The 20,041-nt window shown below is 48.5% G+C and overlaps 6 protein-coding genes across 6 annotated transcripts; 4 read left to right on the forward strand and 2 right to left on the reverse strand.

The window, feature by feature from the left end:
• Positions 1 to 2,605: 2,605 nt before the first annotated feature.
• On the reverse strand, positions 2,606 to 3,487 carry VFPPC_18182 (phosphotransferase enzyme family protein; the record flags this gene model as incomplete). Its single annotated transcript, XM_022429833.1, has 1 exon — positions 2,606 to 3,487. The coding sequence occupies one exon, from the start codon at positions 3,485 to 3,487 to the stop codon at positions 2,606 to 2,608; it is 882 nt and encodes a 293-aa protein (XP_022284835.1).
• A 223-nt stretch (positions 3,488 to 3,710) lies between these two features.
• VFPPC_12588 (serine/threonine-protein kinase Sgk2) lies at positions 3,711 to 6,011 on the forward strand (the record flags this gene model as incomplete). Its single annotated transcript, XM_018290405.2, has 1 exon — positions 3,711 to 6,011. The coding sequence occupies one exon, from the start codon at positions 3,711 to 3,713 to the stop codon at positions 6,009 to 6,011; it is 2,301 nt and encodes a 766-aa protein (XP_018138672.2).
• A 377-nt stretch (positions 6,012 to 6,388) lies between these two features.
• VFPPC_16664 (hypothetical protein) lies at positions 6,389 to 7,174 on the forward strand (the record flags this gene model as incomplete). The annotated part of the gene is made up of 3 exons (XM_018294417.1): positions 6,389 to 6,565; positions 6,612 to 6,910; positions 6,961 to 7,174. 3 exons carry the CDS (start codon positions 6,389 to 6,391, stop codon positions 7,172 to 7,174), a joined length of 690 nt encoding a protein of 229 aa, XP_018138671.1.
• Positions 7,175 to 10,062: 2,888 nt separating this feature from the next.
• Positions 10,063 to 14,513, forward strand: VFPPC_12632 (mitochondrial chaperone bcs1; the record flags this gene model as incomplete). The annotated part of the gene is made up of 2 exons (XM_022428840.1): positions 10,063 to 11,438; positions 11,510 to 14,513. The coding sequence occupies 2 exons, from the start codon at positions 10,063 to 10,065 to the stop codon at positions 14,511 to 14,513; spliced, it is 4,380 nt and encodes a 1,459-aa protein (XP_022284095.1).
• Positions 14,514 to 15,816: 1,303 nt separating this feature from the next.
• Positions 15,817 to 17,258, forward strand: VFPPC_18183 (hypothetical protein; the record flags this gene model as incomplete). The annotated part of the gene is made up of 2 exons (XM_022429834.1): positions 15,817 to 16,063; positions 16,156 to 17,258. 2 exons carry the CDS (start codon positions 15,817 to 15,819, stop codon positions 17,256 to 17,258), a joined length of 1,350 nt encoding a protein of 449 aa, XP_022284836.1.
• A 239-nt stretch (positions 17,259 to 17,497) lies between these two features.
• On the reverse strand, positions 17,498 to 19,332 carry VFPPC_18184 (hypothetical protein; the record flags this gene model as incomplete). Its single annotated transcript, XM_022429835.1, has 2 exons — positions 17,498 to 18,918; positions 18,981 to 19,332. 2 exons carry the CDS (start codon positions 19,330 to 19,332, stop codon positions 17,498 to 17,500), a joined length of 1,773 nt encoding a protein of 590 aa, XP_022284837.1.
• Positions 19,333 to 20,041: the final 709 nt, after the last annotated feature.

The raw sequence follows: 20,041 nt of genomic DNA on the forward strand, positions 1-20,041 counted from the left end.
ATATCCGTATCGTGTACTGCCTCAAACAAGACTTTCCCTACTCGGTAGAAATAGTCCCACGATGACTGCGCTTGCTGAGGGGTCTGTTCAGGAAAAAGCTCTTTTTTGAACTCTCTCACAATGTCATCATCTGTCTCTCCTTCCGCTTTCTCTTTTTTCCGGCGAAAAATTCCGCAATTACCTGTATCATATTAAAATAACGCTCAACCTGCGCTCTGACAGCCAAGCTATGGCCCCTTTCCTCTAACTTGTCACACTCATCTAAACGGCATTTCAGTTTCCGGACCAGGGAAGCGAAGGTTCAGGCTGTACTCCTTCGACAGTTTGACATTCAAAAGCTTCAACAAGCCTGAGAGCATCTTGGATACCATTCAGCTCAGTATATTCAGGACCTGAAGTCGGAGTGGTTCCTTTACGTTGAGAAATTTTGGCTCTTCAAAATATGGTACTATTGCCTTCTTCTTTTTCCCTGGGCCTCGAAATTTACGGCCTCCTGTAGTAGGAGCCGATAAATGCAGCATGACATCATTCTAGGGCTGTTTGTGTGTATTTGTTTCTTTGTTTGTGTTTGTCTCTTTGTGTTTGTTTCATTGTGTTTGTGTTTATGGCTTTATATGTAAACGCCGCAATGCCGTAACTTTCTTGGGAGGCGATGCGATGCGATCAGTTTTGTTTCTTGATGGAGAGCAGGAAGCTCTCGGCAGTTTGGGGTTGTAGTGGTCTTTTATACATGGTGTAGCTGGCTGAATTCCGAGTTTAAGAATTAAGCGACCGAGACTGTTATCCGGGATCTTTGAGAGAGAATCTAGGAACTTCACTAAGTAAATCTAAGATATTATGGCTGTCCACCTCGCCTACTAAGGAACCTTCAGCCATGACGCAGAAGTGACTCCTGTCATACTGACATTTTGCGCCTCTAAATAAATAAGAAGTTGATAGTACACGAAAAAGTCTTGGTGACCTACTCTTGTATCTTTTGCAGGCTCCAGCGACAATTGCGATGCAATACGAGGTGGCAGCAATAAACTCTGTGCTTCAACGAAGCAGCTTGCATTCACGCATCCGTATGCACACATCTTGTTCTCGATCTGCTAGCACCCACCAGGCGGCTAATGGTTGGCTGAATGTTTGCCTTCTGTGAGACTACTTCCCCACACTGGGACACGATGCGTTCTCTCTGAACCGTGCTGCGGATGACTCTGGCGCCTCTGGCGCCATATGAAGAAGGCAGCCGATGACCACGACCTTGGGCACGGCCATGCCGGTCGTCCATTGCTCGTTCCCATCACCGTCACCCATGATGATGGCGGCTGGGATAAGATGCGTTGTGGCCGCGTCGTTCTCGGATTTATTGACGCATATTCAACGGTGCGCCTGAGCAAGGGACCTTCGGATTGTCCTTGGCTTTCAAACCCGGGGGCCGGCCCAGTTAGACGATCAAAGCCTCGGGGATGGCTTGTATCTATGCCACTTTGACCATAAGGGGAACACAATGTCCTGGAAATTCAAATCTCATTTCTAGCAAGTACGCCTACATAATCTGCGCTACCTACCGGTCCTACGACCAAGACCTAGTTGCTCCGATATTTTCGCCACCAATCGTGCATTTTGACCTCCGGAGAACAAAGTCACACCCCCTCACGCCAGCGGTCCAACTTAGCCACGGACCAACGCAACGAAAATCGAATGAAGGGCCTCTCTTCCCTTCACTCTTTCGCTCCTTGGGGTTAACCTTTACCTGGCTCTCTCTTTCCCTTTTCCTTTCCCTCCCCCTTGACTGGTTTTACCAGAGGTTTCACCTGCCTGTGCCCAATCAAACGTTCCATCACCGTTATCATGATACCAGTTCTGATAGTCCTCACTCCAGACCCAGTATGATACCTCTGCACTTGAGGCGGTTGTCTCTTCTGTCTGCAGTACGCCACTTGCAGTCAATGCTTGGATTGTTTCATTTGTCCACTCTTGACAACGACGCAAAGGTTCTTTCGGATACAGCTTTTTCGCCCCATTGAATTGCTTTTTTGGTGGTGGAATACCTCGGCAGATACCTTCAATATGCTGATAATTATCGGCTACAACCCAGCCAAGGAAGGTCTTGTTGACGAAACTTGCCGAATCCTCAGGGCGTTTAGCTGCCTTCATCTCGAATCTCATCCCGTTTTGTATATCTCCTGTGACGTGGAATACTACCCCACCGCCATTGGCATCGGTTTCGACAAAAATAGCATGGTGATCGCGAGGAGCACCAAGATAAGCGACTTTGTAAATATAATACGACATTGCTGTGGCTCTGTTTTTGTGGCTAAAATAGATGTCAATCAAAATGATGTGTCGAGCACAATATGGTACGACAAGAGAGCACGGTGATTTGCTTGACTTTATAGACAAAAACTTCGTGGGATCTGCTCGAATTTGCGATGTGGTCGATTAACCGCCGTCCATTATGTCAGTGCGAAGTGAGCGATACGCCCACCCATGGTCTCCTCGTCTTGAAACAGTCAAAACCTAACCACCAGGCATTGGCTGGCTAAACGCCTGGAACCTTGTCCGCGTTTCAGGAATAATTTTACGCACGGCTTGCTCAATATCTTAGGCTCATTGTTCTCTAGCTCCATAATTCTCTCCTCAGCATGTCAAACCATGCATATTCGGTTGGATATTCGACTAAGACCTGACCGATGAACTCATGCCAATCATCCTGCCAAGCCCCGCAAGCAAACACCGCCATGGCATACTCCCAGTATTCGGGATACCAACCAGCTGTCTCCCAATCAATTAAGACGACCTCTCCGTTTTCTCTTATTATGACATTCTTCCTTTGTAGGTCACCATGCGTGAAGATTGGCTTGTGACCACGCAGAATGAGAGGAAGTACACGACGGTAAAACGCGGCCTTATGATTCAGCCCGCTGTTATAAATATACTTCTGTATTAAAGCGCTGTTCAATAGGGACTCTGATTCAAAAGGTCCGCTGATTGCAGAGTTCGAAATATTGTTATCGGGTGCTGTCCAGAACATGGAATCTTCGAATTGCCGTCTGCCAATACATCCGAAATAACCTGGGGAAGGGAGACACCGTATTTTATCCAGGTATGACCGGAGTTTCGCAGCAATTTCAGTTTTTTTTGCTGAGTCAAAGCCGTCCCATATGGTGTCAAGAGTGTCTCCGGTGATTCTTTCCATGACAATGTAATGGACAATGCCGCTTGCTTCGTTTTTGGAGTATAATGCATATACCTCTGGAACATGCGCTGGCAGTATTTTCCCGATCAGCAACATATTCTCGCCCTCGACCAGGCTCACATTTAAGCCATATTTTATTATGTAATGGTCGCCGAAACGCACGATTCGTCGGCCGGTGTATTCCTGAATAAGCTCGCTTGACGTTTCAATTTCTTCCGCCGTCGGCAAAGGAGCTGGGAGCCGAGATTGAAGAGCAAAGAACGGTAGCTGACATATTGTTTCCGCACTTGCATCTAAGGACATAGCTGCAGTCGTTATGCTAGAATGTAGCACGGCGATTTTGCTGGCAAGGGATGACGTTGCGGGTTTTGGCTAGGTCAGGAAAGTCATCTTTGATCTCTGTCAGCGCCAGCCAGGTCCAGCTCACGTGACACGCCGCGACCCTTAAATCCATTTGTTTACATCTCCAGCCTTGGGATCCACATCATCGCTTGCAGGAAGCAGTTTGCTTCTACGCGTCCTCAATATGACACTTACGAAGCAACAAGTGCAGCTTATATCGCAGCACCCGCTCAATGATACACTAAATCGATTTCGAGACAAGCTACATGATTTTGAAGAATTGCACCATGCACGACAGGACGATATCGCAAACCTCTTACTGGCTTTGGTCGGTTCTACTGCAGCATTTAACCTGCCCTGCCCCGACGGAAGAGACAATGTGGCAGTGAGGCTCTTATCTATAAAGCAACATGTTCCAGGACTGAGGCTCGAGCTGTTCTGCCCTCTAGTTCGCTGCATAATCGGCAAGGCTCCCGACGTCGACGTCTGGGATGCGGTTCTCAAACTCATCGAAAAACTCAGCGCCTTCACACCCCCTCCATCAAGCATTGCCCCGACATTCAAAGGCACACCTGTCAAGTCCAGCTCGAGCCGACTTGCGGACAGCGAAACGCGCGATATCGTCGAAGGGGAGCTCTTCGAGGAAATTAAATCTTGCACATTCCGCAATGTGCAGGGATTTTGCGACAAGTTTTTCGATCCCAAGACCTGGCGCAGAGAACAGAAAACAATGCTGAGGGCGATACTGACAGCACATGATGGAAAGACATGGACAGAATTTCCCTCCACTCCCGACGAAAAACCCGTCTGGGATTGGCTTTGGTCACTGGAACATCGCTTCTTAACTGGTGCACCACACAAGCTTCATACCACCAGAACTGCCAACCAGTTTAAGGAACGGAAAGGCCAGATGGATATCTTCTGGCAAACGCCAGCCACGAACGCGAATGATGCGTTTGAGTACAAACAGGTCCTCGTAGTTGGAGAGCAAAAGAAGTCATACGACACGGGCAGGTTCAAGGCTACCCTCCTCCAGCTCGCGCGATATGTGCGAGGCGTTTTCGCCGACCAGCCGACACGCCGATTCATTCACGCATTCTCACTCTGCGCTTCCACGATGGAGCTCTGGGTCTTCGACCGCTCGGGGCCATACAGCTCGGGACCTTTCGACATTCACGACGAGCCGGATAAGTTTGCGCGTGCTGTCGTGGGTTATGCCACGATGGATGAAGATGCGATGGGCCTTGACACGTTCATCGAGCGAAGTGATGGGTGTCGTCATGTCACACTGGACGATGCAAGCGGCAGTGAAATGAGGATTAGACTGGACAAGGCAATGGTCAGGCAGCGGGCCATCGTGTGTCGCGGAACTACCTGCTACGAGACCCAGAACAGCCAAGTCGCGAAGTTCTCATGGGCATCGGATAAGCGGAAGCTAGAAGCGGAACAACTGAGATTAGCTGAACAACGGGGCGTCAAAGGCGTAGCCAGACTGGTAGCGTATCGCCAGATCACTACCATTGCAGAGCTGCGGGAGGGCCTGGAGTTCCCCGAGCGCCACCCATTCCGGGGAGAGTCTGTTTGCTTTGAAGATCCGTCGTCGGCCACGGGAAGCACAAATACATCAAGCCACAAGCGCAAGTCATCGTCTGATAACACCTCGGACAATGCGTCCGAACCTAAGAGGCGGCGGTCCAACAGCCAGAAGTCGAAGCTGGCCACGGAGTTCAACGACGAGTTGTCGATCGGCAAGGCTAGGCCGAGCCTGTACACGCCAGGCGAGGACCCGTGGGAGAACAGGATTTATTCCTGCCTCCTCGTCTCACCAGCAGGCCGAATCATAAGTGAGTTCATGACGATCAAGGAACTGCTGGAGTCGATGCGCGATGCGATCAAGGTACACCAGTCTCTGTACATTGCTGGCGACATTCTCCATCGCGACATCTCCTCGAACAACATTATTATTACAAAGCCCGAGACTGCGGAGGGCTTCAAGGGCATGCTCATCGACCTTGATCTAGCTAAAGTGAGAGACAGTGGCCCAAGCGGAGCGCGGCACCAAACCGGCACGATGCAGTTCATGGCAATCGAAGTGCTACGGACAGCCGATCACACCTACCGTCATGACCTTGAGTCGTTCTTCTATGTCCTACTTTGGATGTGTGCGCGCCAATCTTGGAACAATGGATTTGGTGGTAAGGAGGAGCCGCCTAGGGACAGCATCTTGCGGAAATGGGAGATTGGAACATTTAAGCATATTGCGAACGCTAAAGTGGGCCATATGACCGTGAATGGTCTTGAAGAGGTTATGGACGAGTTTCCAGACATATTTCATGTCGTGAAGCCGCTTTGCCTGAAGATGCGGTCCATATTGTTTGGAGAAACAGCAAAGCTGAACATCGGAACTCCTAGTGACCCCAACGAACTCTACAGAGCCATTATCACAGCTTATGACGAAATTATTGATGTGCTACTAAAGAATTAATATAGACCGATAGTCAGCCTGGTATCCGCTCAGCCGTTGACTTACCTACGAATGTGATTCCATGGATTGGAAACTCAGGTGGAAATCCCTTTGCATTATAAGATTTGAATATTTACATTCTTGCAAAGAGTGACTACACATATTTTTTAGCTGGCGACATCCCAACGGCGGGGTTGCGGAAATCACGTGGTCATTACTTTGTGCCTACACAGGATTGTGGAGGAATTGCTCTGGGCGTCTGAGGAAGTGCTCGCAGATGCTCTCCCCACGTGACTGGTGTTAGGTAAGAAACGGACTAGCGCGGGGTTCTCTCCAGGAAACCTCCAAGTTTCAAACCATGGCCTTCTTTTCGCGCCAAAACCTTGGAAGAGCAAGCCATGGCGTCGCCATATCGTTTCTCTGCAGAAAACGCAAGAGAATCAATACGGAAGACCGGCGCATTTGCTGTGAAAAATACGTCAATAGGACAAAGTGTTGTTGGTTTCCAGAAAAGACTGCCTTTCAAGACACCAGAAGGCTTGGAATTCTGTGCGCAGAACAGTCTTCTGAATGAGGTTAGCCAACTCTTGCCAACGGTCATCAATGTTCTAATTCTGTTAGGATGTCCGGACTGTAATAGAGTCAAGTATCGATCGGCCACACTGGGGACTCGCTAAAATATATCGTGGCGACATACTTCCGTCTGATCGAGCTTATTTCTTTTTCGACGGACCTGATATGCAAGTCGTTCTCATCCTGCTATGGAGTCCGGGATCACGCTTCCTTTTTTTCGAAGGTTCACATAGTCTGAAATTACCCGATAAGGAGGAATCTGACTTTGGAATACTTACATTGCCCCACGACCAAATGCGAAGGGAAGGCGTTACGGAAGTCGAGGTTGAGATGTCTCAAGGCGGATTGTAAGATAAGGACCAAACCTAGAGTAATATCGGAGACTTACGCATTACAGCACTATTATAGACGGCCGAGTTGGTTGGACTGTTATTGAAGGATACCAAATCGCTATTGGATATGCATCAGAAGCAGAGATCAGTCATTGGGGAAAGGTCGAACTGGGCAACACAGAAGCTCTCCAAAAAAAGGTCAAGGACTTGAATGCGCGTGGAATAAAGACAAACTTTACATTCGTGGATGGGTTGGATGCTTCCAGACACCGTTTCTAGTAGGTTTGACACTTCAGGAAAGTGCACGGAATCTGGCTTGTACAGGGATTGACAGTAAAATAATACTAATGCACAGTGTGTCCACGCATGTCCTTTGACAGGTCCCAGATCAATCCATCCATGGGATTTACAACCATGGCAGAACTTCGGTTATATAACATTACATCGTACCCATCTGTGGTGCTTTGATGAAGATCATAAACCTCGGATCCTGATCCTCGACCGAGGCCAGCCGATAACGGAAACGTTCCAACATAATTACTACTACTCCCAGTCTGTGGACTGGTCTCAGGTGGCGGAAAGTTCAAGTTTGGAACGGGGGATGCCTCTGGGAGGTTGGCCGAATCGAAAATGGCCACTGCAATCATCAGAATTTTGCCAAGGAAGACAATGCGGGAATACAGACCTAATGGGCTAGTTTCGTTTCCGGTATTGACTTGAGGAGCATGAAGTGTAGAGCCCACATTTGGACCATCAGACCGGCTTATTTTAGGAGGAGGCGGTGAAAACTCTTCACATTCCGAGTTCTGAACCCGCTTTCTTGGGTTCTTCGCAGCTTCATTGCCGGCCTGTCGAAAAGCAGCATCCAACAGTTTGGCTGGGGCCTCAATTATACGGTCCCTTTGCTTTACTGCTTTCGCAATGATATCTCGGGGCAGTTTATCCTTCATTCGTTCTAGACAACTGGCATGGTTTTTCTTGAAAGTAGATACCTTGTCTAGTGGTTCTGCACAACAAATGCATTGTATGTCCTCATTTGAAACATCTGAGCAGTAAACGTCTACACTGATGTAAGTTGAAGCCATTGGTAATATGTAAGAATCGACGTCCTACGTGTTGCATAGTGCCGACGTAGTGGCTTCTCATCTAATGGTCCTTTGCGACAGCCTGGATGGGGGCAAAACTGTCGGTGATGATTGAGGTCGGGATTGCGCCAAGTTTGCTTGGGATTGGAGCTAGCAAGCTGGTGGTCCTCAACATTTTCGTTGGATTCGCTTCGGAAAATTGGTGAGAATGTGATCGACTGAGAGTTTGCTCCGGAAATCTTGTCTATCAGGCAGCGTATTTGAACCTGGACTGCCGTCAGTTAAGACTTGACCCCAGCTGTGAGTTGCTCTGTGACAGACCTGATGCCTTTCGATAGACTTGACTGCACGATCTATCTCAACCAGGTGACTTTTGATATCTTCCACCTCGGAGTGCCATGGATGGGACTGACAGTTGCTCTGGGCAATCGTGCTTTCGATAACGTAGTGTTTTCAGAAATTAATGGATGGGTGGGGGAACCAAAGCTAGCCATCACATGCGCCATTTTGGGTTCCCAGACGGTGCCACTTCGGCAAACCCAATCCTCCACCTTAAAAGGAATAGATATATAAATGTGTGATCTGTTATCGCCAAAGCAACTCACGACAAACACCCCACAAAACTTTCACCCTGTGCAACTTCAGAACCTTGCCTTGATTCGGCCTTCCAACGAGCAAATGGGGGAGGGTAGTGAGGTCTGCTACGCCTGTGGTGGCAACCCTGTTGGAGTTGCCTGCGGAAACTGTGGAGCGAAACCCAAATAGATCAAAGGCAAGGAAACCACCGAACGAAACAAAAAGCACGGCAATAGAAGTTACTTACCAGGATGCAGACGTCAAGACCAAACTGGTGGTAAACCACACTCGAGATTTTGATGTTTGCAGGATAATTTGTGGCTGGTCTGTGATGACGATCAAATACGGATGTGGCGTTGGACAACGCGGGGTAAAGTCGAAGGAAGGATGTGTCCATCAGCATTGGCATCAATCCACGGGAGCTGACGCGTCCTTCGGGGTTTTCAGGGTTCTTTCGGTCGTTCGGGGTCCTTTTGGTTCTTCGGGGTTCTGCAGGTTCTACAGGTTCTACGGGTTCTGCAGGTTCTACGGGTTCTGCAGGTTCTGCGGGTTCTGAGAGTTCCACAAATAGATGCCCGCCAATGGAGAGATCACCGATATTACACAGGACTACAAAACCACCTACACACAGCAAAAAAGAAAAAATTAAGAACAAAAAAGGTATCAGGAGCCGATTTGCTTTTCGGACTTGCAAAAGTCAATATTACGACAATTTATTGTATGAGAGAGAATTTGAGATTTTGTAGGGTCTTGAATAATGCAACCTTCACGACGATACCTCCTGATGTGTGCAATAGAATATCTGGCTCATAAGTGGCTCGACCAACATGCATGCAACTTGCAGGAAAGCTGACCTGGGGGTATTAGGTCGCTGATCCGGATGCAACTCGAGCGGAAGAAGGGGAACGGAGCCGAGACAATATTTTCTCATAACCTGTTCAACAGATCACATCTGAGATAACGTTCGAATGCCTATATAAAGGCAACATCCTACTCTCGCTTCCCCAACAAAAGGCTCACAAAGACATTCATAACTTCTTATTGGATCACGTCGCTGAATACACTGTTCTTCTCACCCTTGCATTATGTTCTCCAGTCAGTCTCCCGCTGCAAATGCAAGTCTTTTTTGGAACTTGCAGTCGCCGCCCAAACGGCTCGGCATAAGTGACATTCCTTTTCCCGGGCTATTCAACATTGAGATCTCGCAGCTCCTTTCCTGGGGTTTGCACAGTTATGCCCAAGTGATGTGCTTCTTTGGGCTCCTAGCTTTTTTCAAAACCTACTTTGGCAAGCTACAGTCGTTGCTGGAGGATCATTTTAGTCAGTATCCATTTCTGCAACAGATTCCCTCTCTAACATCAACTAGCTTCAACTCTCCATGTAAAAGCTACAGATGAGACCTATGACATGCTTTTAGCTTGGGCTTCATCTCGCGGTCTCAATAACTTGGCAAGATCAATCATTGCTCGAGTAGGGACGAAGTGGAAATCCCGACATAGTCTCTCTATGAATGGCAAAAAGCCAATCTGCATATCTCCATGGAACGGGGGCTTTTGGTTTCGATTTAAGGGCAAGATACTTTCATATCAGATCCAATCTGTCAGCAACGGATTACATAAAGAAGAGGTCATCACTATCACTTGCTTGGGTAGATCAGTGCAGGTTCTCAAGGACCTCATTGAAGAATGCCGGGTTGAATACCTGAAACAGGGCCAAAATAAAATGTCAATTTTCAAGAACTGTGGCGACTATTGGAAGAAAACCACAACCAAAGACAAGCGGCCATTATCGACTATTATTACGAGCGAGACTCAGAAGCAAGATTTGGTCGAAGATGTGAAGGAGTTTCTGGACCCGGAAACTCAAACTTGGTACGCCGGGCGAGGCATCCCATATCGAAGAGGATATCTACTATATGGCCCGCCTGGAACCGGAAAGTCAAGCCTCGTCTCGGCCGTAGCTGGTGAGTTCGATCTCGACATCCGCACCATCAGTATTCCTAGCGTGGACGACAACAAGTTAGAGGACCTCTTCGACAGCCTGCCTGAGAGATGTGTTGTTTTGCTGGAGGATGTAGATGCAGTCGACACAGATCGCTCACAATATTCTGACGCATCTGAGAAGAAGAAGAAGAAGGGTACGCTATCTCTTTCAGGTCTTTTGAACACTTTGGATGGTGTAGCATCGCAGGAAGGCCGAATATTGTTCATGACCACGAATCATAAAGACAAGTTGGACGACGCTCTCATACGACCTGGCCGCATTGACAGAAAGTTTGAGATTAAACTAGCTGACAAAACTGTGACGAGGGACCTTTTCAGGTTTATTTTCAGACAAAGGGAGCACTTCAATCCTCAATTTCATGTGAACGGCAAGGGAACAAAAAATGCAAGCCATCCCCCTCAAGAAAAAGTCCCGCACCTATGGCCGAGTTTGATAAAGGACCTGTTTAGGTTCGTTTTTGGGGTTAAGGAAGATCCCTTCGCGCAGAAGAAGGTGCTGGATGAAAGGGAAACGCCGGATAAAGATCATGTTGCCCGGGGTAAAGCACGAGCCACGGGTGACCGTGCGATAAATCGGCTTGCTGCCAAGTTTGCTACCAAAATTCCAGAGTTTGAGTTCAGCGCAGCACAGATTATGTGCCATCTTCTACAGCACAGGAAATCACCCAAAGATGCTTTGAAATACGCCAGCAATTGGGTTGATCTTACACGAAAAGATATGCAGATGATGTGCGGAACGGTAGAGCCTAAGCTGCTGCTGTCAGGAAATTCTGAGCCGTTGAAAGAAGGTTTATGGATGAAACCTAGCAATAAAAAAAGCCCTGTTACAGGCAAACTGAAGAGGGTTGGGAAGTTTTCCGACTTACACCTCACGGTACCGTAAGTCATTATAAGCATGTTTGGCGAACATCCCGCAACGGCGTCATACATGGCAGCTAATCAAAGTTCAGTGTCTCTCCGCCTCCATCGCCTTGCGACTCTGCTTGCCAGCCAGGCAGTGCTTCAACACATTTCTCCTTGAGCACTGTGGGGGACACGGTTGTTTGTACCACTTCCGTTCCACTTTGTGTTCCTACCGACACACAGCCAAACTCAGTAACCTGCACAGAGGAGCTTTGCGGCGAAACAAAGCGCAATTCTCATAGTCATATTGATTACACCGACAAAGACTTCCTTTTGAATGATGGCGCTTGTGAGATGACTGAGGCAGACCGGCACAGATTTGGCATCCAAGACTGGTCGGAGGAAAACTCGTCTTCTACCCACACGAATCGAGCAGCAGCCTCAACTTGCGATCTTGAACATGCGTTGTCAAAATCTGAGCCACAAGTCGTTCAAGGAGTACTACATCAGGCCGGTGTATTGAAGAAGGCTATCTTCGTAAAGTCTTCTATTGAACAGACTTTCACCTCCAATACAGGAGCCGCAGCGAACAGCACAATCCGGACCGATATTAAAGCGTTGCGCCCAGGCAGTCCTCTCGCAGATGGGTGTACTTTGCTGCCATGCGATTTAGGTTCGCCATTTGTTCCATTCAAATCACATCCAGTTGAAGCAACTGTGCCAGAAGGGCCTGAGCTCGACTCATCTGATTTCCCAGTGACACTGTGGGACGCTACTCAGGATGCACCTGCCGGTTCTGATCTTGAAAAGATGTCTGGGGAAGAAAGGTTGAAGTTGGGTATTAACGAACCTGATCGTGAGGACAAGTCACATGATATATCGATATTTCCTTGGACTGACTGCTGTCCTAACGATCCCGATAAGGCCAGAGAACAAACCCTAAGTACTGGTGTTCCTGGAATACGAGTTTATCCTGCGAATGTTTTCTTCCATGATTCAGACTCGCAATCTCTCAATGCAGTCGATGCATCCCAGAGCAATGATGAATCCAGGGCCAAAATAGAAACGCAGATTTCTCACAAAGATTCTGAAATTGAGATTCAAGCCTTTGTCAGAACAAGGAATTTGACTGGGTTGTCAGACTCGAATGCCGTTATCAATCCGGTAGAGTCTTGGGATACCACCAAGGACGTGCCTGCAAGTTCTGGCTTCTGCAATTGTAAACAAGGTGACTTACTCGAATCAGATATGGAGGACAGGAAGTCAACTTCCAATGATGAACTTCCCAGGGCAAAGGTGGAGCAACAGACCGGGGAACAACGTAAGATGGGGCAGGGCGTTGATACTATGGGAGAGTTCAAAAGCATGCCTGCTGGCTCGGTTACAGAAACTCAAAATACTGGATCCGAAAATATAAAATTCCATGCGTATTCTGTCAATGCTAGCAACAACCCGGAAGTCCTTGGCAGCGGAGAAATCACGCAATACTTCAACCCATCCGATCTTCCAGCGGAATGGGGTACTGAGGAAGGCATCGACATCAATTCTCTTCTTGGCGACCTCAATGAAGACAAGTTCAACCAGCCGGAAAACGTATTAGACAGACATGACCTATCCGCGGTAGAAATCGGGCTTCCTTCTCACGTTGGGGACGTGGACATGGATTTTGTTTTGGATGACGGTGCAACCGATATGAGTGAAGATAACCAGCACAGAATACGCAAATGCTGGTTAGGGGTGAAATCACCTTCTACTGACATCACTATGGCTTCGGCCTTCGGATCCGATGATAGGGATCGTGTGCAGGAGACAGAACCGAAAGGCGGTAGCGGCGTTCAACATCCAACTCGGATGGCGAGAAAGTCTATCACCGTCACAACCTCGATTGAGCGGGTTGTCACCCCTAATACTGGAGCGGCAGAGCACAGCAAGCTTCGGACCGAAGTCAAAGCGATGCCTCCGAGCAACCCTGACAATACAAACGATGTCTCTTCTCTGACTCCCGTATCTATGACCTCGGATGGCAATGGGCCAACATCAACACCCAGCAAGTCTCAAATCGGCGTTGCGCAGGTATGGACACTTCCTACGTATGTAGACAGTCTCCGTACGATGAAGTCATCTGAGGGTTATCCTCTTTTTACTTCTGATCTTGACGGCCTGTCACAAGACTACACAAGGCCAACAGTTTGCGGACCAGGTAGCTGTAACGTTGGCCAGCTTTTTGATCATCAAATTGGTCACTCATTAAACGATTTGTTTGATCAAAATAAGAACTATGGCTGTATGGACGCGAATCATGGCCTTCCCCTTATGAGCGAATGTGTTTCTGAGCACAACACAGAAGAAGCACCGGCAAAGAACAAAACTCAACCCGAAACTAGAGGCTCTAGCTCAACGCCTGCCAAAGCTTCCAGCTTCTCAGCACCTTCATTGAGCGCTGTTGGGACACCAGTGTCAAAGCTTTGCACTCCTGCCAGTGTTAAGACCGATGTTCAAGTTGAATTGGCCGTCGAAACCGAGAAGCCCCGCGATGCTTCTGGGGCTAAAGACGTTGCAGAAATTCACGGCATCGACGTAGATTTTGACCTGGATTGTGGCGCTCGCAGGATAACTGAGGAAGACTTTGTCAGACTCGGTCTTCATAACTTGTCGTGGGCGAAACTGGGCGATACGATCACGGGTCCTCCACCAATGAGTACAGCAGACTTGGGTGGGCTGGAGAATGCCTCCAAGGATAGCTCCCTCTTGGTTAGTGGTGCCAACGCCAAAGATGATTCAGAAGAGAATGTGGTGGCGAACAAGACTGGACTCGACGTAGGCATCTCAAAGCTGCTTGTTGCCAATGTTGATAACCTTCTGAGTATGAAATTAGATCCGCCGATCGACTTTTTCGGCGGCATTAGCCAGCAAACAAGTCCAAGAGGCACCGTTCCAGGCGGCTCTCCAGTCTGGAAAACAAGGAAAGCTGATGGCGAACACGGTGACGAACCTCAGACCAATGATTCTTCCAACACACCTGACGTGAATAGCTCGGATAGTGCTGATGAATCACTTTGGGTGAAGGTGGAGGTGGGTACAGATAATCTTGCGACCTACACGGACATGTAGAAGGAGAGTGATACTGCCTGGGTACTTCAATATGAGGTTCTAACTGCAGTATCATAATATTCCACAAGCATGGTTTGTATGGATTGATATGTTAGAAATCTTCTAGCGTCCACTCGTTTAGCGGAATACATGCACCGAATTTTCTAGTATCCTGACAACATGACCCGCGGAATGGGATCCACGTCGTGTGGCTGATAAACAAGAAACGTAAGCGAAGATGATGTTGTCAACGGTTACCATGAACTCATCCTATGGACTACATGGCGACATGAGCGGAGGTTCGGAGGCATGACGAGGCTTTGGTAGTACACGAGGGATGCCGTGCTGGTCTAAGAGGTATATAAGGAGGTCCCCCCCCGTGATCCTGCGTAAAGCTTCTCGACCTTAATTTTATCACTCACTCTTTTGCTGCATAAGAGGCGGGGACAGCCATACTCTGCACTTTGACAACTCTTTCACAAAGTAGGTAGAGTTGCCAGTCTCACCGTTGCGTCATACGGACGGATCGACTAACTTCACGTACTTTCGCTCCCATAGCTCAAACCTTATTAAATTTCTAGGACTTCTTTGTACATACCGAGATGGCGGCACAAACTGCAAGAGCCTGTTCTTCCATTGATCGCCAGTGGACTCTAGAGGACGTGATAATAATCCCCTCCGGTTCCGATTCCGACTGCGGCACAGATAGCGGCGACGAGGCGATGGACAGTGTCCTGCATATGAACCTGTTACATGACCATCATCCTGACGACTCACTTCCTTCTATCTCTGCGATTGTGGCCTCTACATCAGACCGTCGTTTCCCCGCTCTGTCGCCAAACTACACAGGCCCTGCAGATCTCCATCCAGTTCCTCAAATCCCAGCGACATTAAATCACCGTACCCATCGTTGCTTCCTAGATAGTCCGTTCGTATTGAATGCGAAGAATCACTGCATAAGCCTGCATAAGCCTGCTCAGCACAACCCCAGTCAGGTCTAGCCCAAGGCTGAACTTCACCTGCATTCGGTAGAGATCAACACAATGTCCGAATACCCAGCTCCAGAGGATCGTCCAACACAACATTGGCTTGCGACAGCCTTGCCTCCACGTCACCTTCTTCCTTGGGATGAGCAATTCCCCCTATCTCATTTCTTCGACTGTACTTGCTCATATCACTTTATTGTAAAACTCTCATTGTTACACATCGACTCATTCTGAACATTCCCAAAAACTTGCACCCATCGTGCATTCGAACTGCTGGGGTCGGCCATTGATTCGATTAACAAAAAACAGCCGAGCCCTCCGCACAAACTGTCATCTCGATGACTTCGATATACACCCCACAAGGACCACCAACATGGGGATCTCCAGGCCCTCAAGTAGCCGTCATGGCATTACCAATGAACTATAGCGTGATTAAACCTCCAGCCAAACAATTATACCCCCGTGGCTGGATTACAGTTCCCATTCTACAGCTCATTTTTGCCGTCATCAGTGCTGGCTTTACAGCATTTCTCCTATTTACAAACCTACGTATTAGAGTTATTCTTATGATTTGCGCCGTGAGTTGCGAAACCTCTAACCCAATGGGATGCACGGCACAGAAGGCTAGCGGTGGACTCTAAGAAAGCTGACATTTGCTAATGCATACTTGGTCATAGCTGCCACCTCTGCGAGCGGCGCTTCGGAAGGGTTTCTTCATAAACCCCACCGCTCCGGGATCCCAGTAAATTTCAAAGTTTGTCAAGGGAAATTGGGAGCTGGACAAGTATTTTTTAGGGAGCATACAGAAATTATGCGTTCATTCTCGGAGGACGTAGAGGCCAGCCCCCTGCTTCAAAGAGCTTGGGTTAAGCAAGAAAGACTTCTATCTCGTCGTACGATAGATTTCACTTCGAGACAGATATACTGGACTTGTCGGATGGCTAGGTTTTCAGAAGATGGTCAGGACGATAACGACGGAGGCACAGAGGCCAATGCTCTGGTACATTGTCTTGCAGCGATGGATGTCTTTAAATCCTCGGACAGAACGCTGTTTGAGGAATTGTTTTTCAGAGCTTGGGCTGATTTACTAGAAGAGTACTCTACTCTTCAACTCACATACGAAAGGGATAGATTGCCCGGGATCTCTGGCATAGCAACTATTGGGAGCCAAGTCCTTCGCGGAGGATACTTTTCAGGCATATGGGAAGCGAATTTGCCGGATGGGCTTCTTTGGAGCGCCACGAAATATCCTGCCGTGTTCACTTCTGAAAACCACGTTCCATCTTGGTCATGGGCTTCTGTTCTTGGTGGGGTCAACGCTGGTGGGCATGATCCCAAGGGGTCAATGGTCGAATTACGTGGTACGAGTCTTCATAAAACCGGAAGACAGATTCTACATATATGGGGTAGGCTTCATCAGTGCAATGTAGAAACCGACCCACAACCGCCAGCACCACGCTGCCGAAGCGACCGGAAGTTGAAGGACCTACCAGTGGAATATCCTTCGTACAAGTTCAACCTACATGCAGCGATTAACCCTAAAGAAGCAGGAGTGCGTTTCGAAAACACTTGTATTTTCGATGGGCTGCGAGACGTGGAATCGCATTATTACGCTCTGGGAGTTGCATGTAGTGCGCATGCTCGCATAGATCAACATTATGGAATACTGCTTAGAAGGCTGGACGATGGCGACAATGACTTATTCGAACGGGTTGGTAGAGTGTGGTCGACTGACCCTTCCTGGAGAACGCCAAAACCGACAACGATATCTTTTATTTGAACCTGATGCAGTCTAATGAGGGCAATATGGTTTTACGGCAGCCACGACGCTCGCCCTCAGCTCGAATGTTGGCCTTATCAGCATCCACCAGTCAAGCTCCTCTGTGTGTAAGTATCACAGGCTCCAGCTTCATCATTGGTGAGCGCGTAGTAATAAGTCGGGTTAAGTTGTGGTCATTCTAAACGAAAACAAGGGATACTTTTGACGAGAATCTTATTAATGGATCTACCCCCAAGTCCTCATTCTAGTTGGTCGAAATGCAGCTGCCTGGCTCTTTCAAGGAGAGTTGAGCTCAATAAGTCCGTACTAACCCAAAAATCTTCGGATTGAGGGCGACCGTGGAAATGCAAAAGATATTGCCGCTTACCACGTTTGCTTTGGCGCGTATGCAACACATCGACTCCCTTATCAAATCCGGTGTAAGTTGACTCAAAATTGTGTAGCATATTCTTGTCCAGAATGTTCCTTCGTGGCTCCCAACCAGTACTGCCATCAACGTCCCACCTTAGAAAGAAGAGGTTCTTACCCCACCGTGCTAGTAATTCCGCTTGGTAGATACCAGCGTTGTCATTGTCATTCGGCGATGCTTGATAGGTTAGAACGTCTTGCTCTGGAGTCAAAGCCTTCGTCTTGAACCATCTGCGGTCTTTGGGCTTTTTTGCGCCGGTATGCGGCTGACCTGTGTCTGGGGGAGACTCGTCTGTCGTATCCTTTGGGTGTTTGGTGTGAATACCACAGGGAGAGGTCGTGTGGGTGAATTGCATTTGAAACGTCATGGTACCGTTATCGCGAATACATTTGAGCACGGCATCTGAAAGAAGCCATTCCTCATAACTTGCGATGGTGGTGTCAAGATTATAATCTTTGCTCCCAGAAATGTTCCCGTGATTCTTTGCTTGCGATTCGGTGACGTCTCTTTTAGATTTGCGGCAACGGCTTGGATTCCGTTTTTGTGTTTGACGATGCGAACTTGCTTTCCGAAGCTTCCGTGCTGGGGTAAATTCATCACCGCTGTCACTTCCTTCGCCCGTGGGTTCGCAAGCTTTGCGCCTCCGGCGCTTGTTGCGACCGTCACATATGTTGGGCGTCCTAGTCCTTCCCTCTGCGTTAATAACTGCGGCTGCTCGGGGCTGGATTTCTTCGAGATGTTGCGTGTTGGATTCCACTGTGTGGCATCCTTGACTGTCCATGAAGTCTTGTGCTTTGCCAATTGATCCATCCAAGGGCTTGCTTTCTTGGATTGTATTTGGGACAGTCGCATGGTCAAAAGTCCTCGAACCTAGGGGCAAAAGCACAAGAGCGCTGTTGCCTGCCTTCTGGACATTGGCCGAGGCGTCGGCGTTATTGATATCGTCGACGAAGTCATTATGATTCAGCAAAGTCAGGCCCCGAGTTTCAAGCTGGTGAGAAGGGCAGAGTTCGTCATCAGACTCTTGAGCGGCTGCAAAGGAATCTGTCCGGTCCAGTGGCATTTCGCCTGAGTAGCCTGAAGTTTGTGGCACGGATGCAGACTGGCTAAATGGGGCCTCCATTGAGTCGTGGGCTACAGAACCGGATGATGCTAGTCTTGATACTTCTGTCCGAAGTGAGTCTTGTTCAGCCGCTGGCAGAGAAGTGACAGTATGATCATCTACTGTGCCGAGAAGTTGAGGATGGGTATCTAAGGACCTATGGTCAGTACGAATGAAACACTTGGAACTCATTTGCCTCAGGCCTACTAACCGTCGATTGTTCCATAATAAGATTCATCCCACTCTCCAGATACATCACTTGCCGCATCGTTTCCCGCAACGGACGAATGCGATTCACACGGTCGAGAACTCTGCAACGGATCGTTGACGCCATCATCTTCATTGTCCGTGTCATCCTCCTCATCGGAGGAAATAATTATAGCATCGTTGCTGCTGCTTCCGGGCAGCACGAATCCGTCTGCTGGAGGCGATGGAGCAGTTATGTGCTGTAGCGGTAGCTTCTGCTGCTTGCAGGACGATGGTTCGCTAAAAGATTCCTGGGTGAAATTGTGCCTTGGTGGTGCCCAAATACGCTGGTCGTCAAGAGAAATGAGAGTCGCCATCGTAAGTGCATGTGACCGTTAAATTGAGGGGGTGAGAACTATGTGATTCTGATTCCAGAGAGCGCAAGGCAAACGTCTTAAGTACTTGGAACGGTCCAGCATGTCCAAGCCGATGCCATTCCTGCTCCTAGGCTTGCTCGTTCAATTTCAATCAACCAGATCTCGACCTCCCAACTAGTCGAAGCATGTCTGCAAGCAACCTGAAAGGAAGTCTTTCCAATCACCAATCATGACGATGCCGGACCGCATTTACCGCACCACCTTCCGGAGGTGTTCCTCACCTAGGCAATATCGCCGCGAATCAGCCCTCTCTGTCCTGGTTGAACCTTCCGGTCAGCCTAACCGTCCACTAATTGCACATGGTGTCCTCTGCCCTCATCCATGTCGTCGTCATCAGTCGATTTGGGAACAAGTGCGAAAGTCTAGTGCGGGACACCATGGATGCCGATCCATCAATGCATTCTATTTTCAGTGTTGAGTTACCAGCCAGAGTCGCCATGACGAGTGACTTCTGCACCCTCGTCATTTCCAAAAGTTCCTATCTAGCCGCCCGGCGCATGCATTGACGGGCCGACTCAATGCACGCCAGGCATTTCAGCTCGTTGAGGCAATATTGATGACGTGTCCATATCGGGTATGAGGCATTTTTGGCAATTAGTTTAGTTGTCGTGAGTCTGCCTCAAGCCTTATGTCTAACGCAAGAACCTTG

This window comes from Pochonia chlamydosporia (assembly GCF_001653235.2).
Source record: "Pochonia chlamydosporia 170 chromosome Unknown PCv3seq00027, whole genome shotgun sequence".
Taxonomy (NCBI): Eukaryota; Fungi; Ascomycota; class Sordariomycetes; order Hypocreales; family Clavicipitaceae; genus Pochonia; species Pochonia chlamydosporia.